This window comes from Diorhabda carinulata, chromosome 12 (assembly GCF_026250575.1).
Source record: "Diorhabda carinulata isolate Delta chromosome 12, icDioCari1.1, whole genome shotgun sequence".
Classification (NCBI taxonomy): domain Eukaryota; kingdom Metazoa; phylum Arthropoda; class Insecta; order Coleoptera; family Chrysomelidae; genus Diorhabda; species Diorhabda carinulata.
In genome coordinates, this window is record NC_079471.1 from 13,128,331 (window position 1) to 13,135,234 (window position 6,904).

General features: G+C 33.9%; 1 protein-coding gene across 1 annotated transcript; it reads left to right on the plus strand.

Moving 5' to 3' along the window:
- The first annotated feature begins 3,000 nt into the window (after positions 1-3,000).
- On the plus strand, positions 3,001-5,122 carry LOC130899842 (putative nuclease HARBI1). The gene is made up of 2 exons (XM_057809996.1): positions 3,001-3,183; positions 4,116-5,122. The coding sequence occupies exons 1-2, from the start codon at positions 3,001-3,003 to the stop codon at positions 4,926-4,928; spliced, it is 996 nt and encodes a 331-aa protein (XP_057665979.1). The 3' UTR covers positions 4,929-5,122.
- The last annotated feature ends 1,782 nt before the right edge of the window (positions 5,123-6,904 follow it).

Here is a 6,904-nt window from a genome sequence, read left to right on the forward strand (position 1 = left end):
CAATCCTTAGCAAGCTACGACATTATTTTTCTCACCACAATTACCCGAAAAAAATTGTTTGCGATAATGGCACTGAATTTAATTCTGCTGTAATTAAGGAATTCATGAAACTCCACAAAATTGAAATACATTTCACGACGGTCAATAACTCATCTTCTAATTCTCCTGTTGAACGATTCCATTCCACCCTTATAGAAAAACTTAGAACACTACGAGACCAAAATCCAGATGATCCCTTAGATGATACTTTCACACATGCAATTCTAATTTATAATCAATCAATCCACAGTTCCACTAACTTCTCACCTTTTTCAATTCTTTATGGCCCCTATGCCGAAGAAATACATTTCGATTTTGATCTTCCGCTATACGAAACATACAACCAAAGACATAAAGACGAACTCCAACCATTCATAATAGACTCATATAATAAACAAAAAGAAAAACGACAGAAAATTCTAGACAAACAAAATGAAAATACTGAACCAATTCCTGTAATCGATCCAACTAGTTCTGTCTACGTAACTAAGAAAAAACATCGACCTAAACTAAGCTCTCCATATTCTAAATTACATCCAAAAAAACAACTCAAAACTAAAATTGTTGGTAAGACCGACAAACAAAACACCACAAGTACTCACTTAAAATTCGCAAAACGACTTCGTAACGTAAAGAAAAAGAATATCTCAGATAGACCTTCTTTACAGGACGACCCTATCCCTGGGACATCCGCTCAAGATACAAGAAATCCCCAATAACGGCTATTATGCAGAAGACATAGGCAAATCAAACGAGATAAATCATTATCATAGACATATTTTACAAATCAATTTAGAAAAATTAACTGATACTTTAGAAACGAAACCTAATTACCTTTTCGATTCACCTTTAGAAAATGGACCTTTAGCCCCTTTGAAATTTCAATATAATTACCTTTTAAACGAAGCAAAAGATAATCTTCATAAAATCACCCGTAAACATAAAAGAGGGTTGTTCAACTTCCTCGGAACAACTATTAAATATATATCTGGAAACCCTGATGATCATGACTTGGAATTATTGAAATCACGAATTACTGCTGTAGAGGTTAAAGAAAATGAAATCATTAACAACCTTAATAAAGAGATATCTTTTGGACACTCTATTGATACGAGATTTAATAATCTTCTAAATTTGATAAATAACAATAGTAAAATAATTGTGGCTGCAGTAAACAAGTTATCATCCGATTTCAATGGATACGTTGCACTTCATAATGAAATTCTAAACCTTCAAATTATAAACGAATTCCTTTTGAAACTGATTCGAACTATAACTTTATCCCAACAAGACCTTTCGAATATTGAGCTCTTTACTTTAGATGAACTGGAAACTTTAAAACGAGAATTATTAGAAACATATTCTCGGAATGCCCTTTTAATCAGTGACGAACATCCCTATCAATTAATTGAAGCTTCTAAATCATTAGTTTGCGTTACCACCAAGACCATGCTCATAATACTGAAAATACCCATCCTTTATCCTCATTCTTACCCTACATCTAGAATCTACCCAATTCCCAATAATGATCACATTATGATCTTGCCACCCGCGCATTACTACGCAAATAATAAATGGTACGAAATCTGCACCAGCTTAGCTAAACACATCATCTGTACGAAACCTATAAGATCGCAATGCAAAATCCCGAATATAGAGAATTGCACCAAGTCAATCACAACAGAGAACTTTTCACAAGAAACCAGCAAAGTAATTCTATTAGGAATAGTTCATCCAACCATAATTCAAAACCAAGAAATTAGGAGAAGTAGCATCTTAATGACAAACGAGCCAATTACTATAGAAGGAATACGATACAATAAGAAAATTGTGCAAGAAATTACAGTGCCGCAAGTAGTCCCAATCAAGCTGCATCCGAAGCACGAAATTATGCTAGAAAAACTCCAAATTCCAGAAACGCACGGACAAGTTCAACCCATTGAACCAATCCCACTCCTGCCGCAATTCTCCGCAGGACTCAGTATGGTTTCTTTAATTACAATTTTTATTATTTTAGCCATTTTAATAACAGTCTCTGTAAAGAAACGAAAAAGAATTTCCAGATTCTTATATGGTCCCAAACTACAACCCACTCAAATCCAGATTCTCCAAGATTTGTTCTCAGAGACTTCGAGGACGAAGTCAACACCAAAGGAGGGAGGAGAAATGTGAAAGGTCCCCGACACTGCCACACGACCAGCGGATTCCAAAGTGCAATAAACAATATTCACATAGTCAGCGGATTCCAAAACACGTATCAAATAAATATAAGTTCAATGCATTAAAAATTAGAGTTCATTCATTGTTTTGTTACTGTTCATTGTTAAAATATTAAAATATTGATTTGTCTGTAAAGTTATTTTCTGTAGAAATTATAAGTCGTTTATTGTAAATAAAAGTACTTTTAAAAAAAGTTAAAAGTGTCTCAAAGAACATTTCTATATATATATATATATATATATATATATATATATATATATATATATATATATATACCCTTTGAAACACCAAAGATTAGGTTGCGTTTGAAACGTCTTGATATCATTATTAAATTAAAAATCTGGCCATGAACTTTCTGTCATATACATTATTGAGCTGATTTAACAGAGACTGGAACGATTTAATGGCGGGTTTACACCCTACGACAAATTGAACGACAAATCGTCGTTGACAAGTTGTAACGATTTGTCGAATATCGCATGTCCGTTTACACGTACCGACTTTTCGTTCAAGTCAGTCAGTATTTTCTCCTGTGTGAGGTGAATTGTGAAGTGCTTTCCAGCAATGGAGGAATTACTGTTATGGTATATGTACATAACTTGCCTTGCAACAAGTGTGAAGAGGAAAAGAAAACCAAGAAGTAAGTGGAGTCGTCATTGGCTACTAAAGAAGAGGTTATCTCATATGGAATTGTTAAAAGAATTGAGCAATGAACCTGCTGATTACAGGAACTACTTGAGGATGACAGAGGATACTTACCAAGAATTATTGTGTTTGGTTTCTCCTTTGATTGAAAGACAAAGCACCGTAATGAGAAATCCCATATCTTGGGAATTCACAACCCTTATTTCTAAACCATCGCTCTGCAAAATAATACCTGAAACGTGCAAGGCAATATACATGGTATTGAAAAAATTCATTAAGGTAAGAGAAAACTTAAATTTATTTCCAATTTTTAAGTAGATACAGTAAAAAATTGTCACTACAATATTAAAAAAGTAAACATGTTTCATTGTAGTTTGAACATTATATTAAAGAGAAAAGAAACTCAATCATGAAATGATTAAACATTTAGTAAAATGGAAAAAATCCCTTGCTTAATTTGTGTTAGGATTGAATGAGTTAACATAATCTTTGACACTGTTTTTACTGGTGTAGCTCGACTGCCCTGGTGAAATCGCTTGTTCAGGAGTGAAATTAGTTTTTGTGCAATTTTCTGTTGATGGGGTTTTGCGTCCCGCAGTCTGTCAGCCACATGTTTACCGAAACGATCAAAACAATCGTCGGCCTTGTAGGAGCTAATTTTTCCCCCACCTTTTGCATTGTTTCGAGGCTGGCTTTCTCAAACGGATTTAATTTGCGCTTGGTTGGGCGGGAAAACGGAGCTCTTGATGTTTGAGGGACATGTCTAGCTGTTCAGAGGTATCTTCGGTGAGGGTCGTCTCTTCTTCAACTGCTGCACCGGCCCGAAACAAAAAATCCATGCTATAAAAATGGATACAGACGCAACACCAACTTAAGTTGTTGACCAACTTAAAGTTAATTTTTAACAATAACATGATTTAGGCCGCCATCCTGGATTCGCCATATTGGATGGAAATAAGATTTAATTTGTAAATTTGAAGATAGGGTTGTGACTCATTATTTAACATTAGGATTCAACAACTCAATAAAATTAGTTGAATTGCCGCCATTTTGAAAATAACTGATGTAGAAAATTAATTATTTCTTAGAAATTAGGTCTTATTAGTACAAAGCTCCATACCAAATTTGAAGCAAATACATTGAGCCTTTCTCAAATAACAACTTATTATATGAAATAAAAACATCCTATTATTGAAATTTTTTTCTTTCAGTTCCCGAGTACTACTTCTGAATGGGAAGACATCGCTACAGATTTTGAAGACAAGTGGAACTTTCCTCATTGTTTGGGTTCAATTGACGGAAAACATATTAGGATTGTTCCTCCAGCAGACAGTGGTTCCTACTACTACAACTACAAGAAAACTCACAGCATCGTCCTTATGGCTATAGCTAATGCTAATTACGAGTTTATCTATTGTGACGTAGGTACTAATGGCAGAATATCTGATGGGGGAGTGATTAATAACACAGTTTTCTACAAACGTCTTGTAGAGAAAAAATTGAACATTCCAGAACGTCAACCAGTGACCAATTCAACTCGAGAGCTGAACTATGTTTTTGTTGGCGATGAGGCGTTTGCAATGCGTCCAGATTTACTAAAGCCATTTAGTCGAGCAACACTAACTAATAACAGAAGAATTTATAATTATCGCTTGTCCAGAGCTCGCCGGGTAATAGAAAATACATTTGGTATTTTAGCATCTCGATTCCGTGTTCTATATACTGCAATTAATATGGATGTGAATAACATTGAATGGGTCGTTCTGGCGTGTTGTGCTTTACATAACTTTTTACGTAAACAGTCTGCAACATATGCGCCTCCTGATGTTTTTGATCGAGAATATACCAGCGAGGGTGTTACAGTAAAAGGTTTACGATGTGATGCAGAAAAGATGCATCACTTACAACGACGTTCTGGGTGCAAAACTTTGGAAGAAGCCAAAAAAGTTCAAAATGAATTTTGTACCTATTTTAATGGTGAGGGATCAGTGCCATGGCAGGACAAATTTGCTTTGGATGTGTAACAGACTTGCAAAGGACCAAAATTGCATAATAAATGTATTTAGATATTGACTTTTCACTTAGATTTTAATTTATAAACTGCTAGAATAACAAGTACTTTGTTAAAAGTAAATTATACATTTTGCACATTATATGTATAACGAAATTACTATTATATTTTGTTATTTCCTTATATTACATCCTAAATCATGTTAACATTCCCTGTAATAAACTTACAAAAAAGACCCTAGACCCTGGTTCAAATGGGTAAACCTTATTACTTCTTTACTTAAGTATTAATTAAATAATGGGTTTACTAACCTCATTTATGTTTCCTTCTTCGGTTTCATCGAATGTGTTTTTGGAAATCCTTGCTGGTTCGACGTCATTCAAGAAATGGAGATGTTCGAAATACCCACAGATTTGGTTTATAAACTTCATCACTACCTGCTCCGGATTTCAGGGAGTTGTTTATTTTGTTTTGTTCCCTTTTATATACTGTTCTAAATGAGTTGATTTTTTTGACAACTGTAGATCTGTCTGCTTTTGGGTCGATCTCTTGATATTTTTTCACTAACTCGGCGTAGGCTAAGTCCTTCTTGTTTCTGTCAGAATAATCCTTGCTTTTGGTTTGCCACAAGCATGTAGAGTTTCGGTACAATTCAATGAACTCTAACAGGAACTCCCGAGAGGCTTGACGTAGGTCCGACATTTCACCGAAGCAAACTTATAATAAAAACTGATTAACAACAAAAACTTTCACTCAAAACCAGAAAATACAAAATTTACTACACTGTCTAGATGGCTTCACAACGGCAGAACTGAGGTACTTCGCTCCAAAAATAGAACTGAGATGACCGATTTGACGGAGTCCCCGTTTACACGTTCCGACTTGTCGATGAAGCCCTCCGACTTGTCGTTGCAAACCCGAGAAGTTTGTGGAAATTTGCACCAACCTTCCAACCTGGCTCCAACTCAGACAAGTCGTAACGACTTGCGGTTTACACACACCGACTTGCATGCAACGACTTATCGTTCAGACAAGTTGTTACGATTTATCGTAACGTGTAAACCCGCCTTAATGTTGATCATAACATTGTATTGCATATTAACATGATTATGAGAACATCACTTTTTCTAATACAAAGTTCCCGCTATTTCACATGGAATTAATTGGAATAACAGAATATTTAGAAATGATTTTGTGCAAAATAATATTCAATGTGAATTACTTTATACAAGACTTATAATCCTAATAAAATACCCAAAGAGTAACATTGTAGTATTCAATCAAATATGATCTCTACTTTGCAAAAGGCTTAATTTTTGAAAATTTGTAGTGCCTTGATGGTTCTTAAAAATTTTTAAAAATATGTTAATTTGATACATTCATGAAGGGGTTTGAAAAATATAAAAGTAGAGGTAGAAGATGAAACTATAAATTTTCACAAATACCAAAAATCTGACTGATAAGTTTTAATGAGCCATTTTGCAGGGTTCAAAAAGTAAAAATATCTTTAGACAGATTACACTTTATCAATTACACAATCAATCAATAAAACAAACTAAAAACCTCAATTTATATATGGCTAAAATTGATTACAGAAATCTATTGAAATCATTGAGATTGTTTTTCAGACAAAATTCTTTCCCATCTAACCCTAAAAATTATCAAAAGTTGTGATGGAACTACTGCTGGATAAAGTTGAAACTATAACAATTAATAAAATATCATAAAAAAACATGTTCTACTATTTCAATGCTCAAATATATTAGATATTATTTAGAACTATTATGAACTCAATATCCTGTACACTATTTTTGAAACACAGACAGTACGCAAATTACGAATTACAGTTTGAAACATGCTTGTAAAGTCTCAGTTGCTTTCGTGGACACTTATACTCAAAACGAATCATGTTATCTTCTTGAAGACTGATAGGTACAGCTTGTTGATTTATTTCATGAAGTTTCGTTTTACTTTTAGTTTTAAAAATTT

Bases quoted from the DNA above. Each gene is read 5' to 3' on its own strand.
- LOC130899842 (XM_057809996.1), top strand. From the start codon at position 3,001: ATGACAGAGGATACTTACCAAGAATTATTGTGTTTGGTTTCTCCTTTG. The intron at 3,184-4,115 runs GTAAGAGAAAAC...TTTTTCTTTCAG, and splicing joins TATTGAAAAAATTCATTAAG to TTCCCGAGTACTACTTCTGA.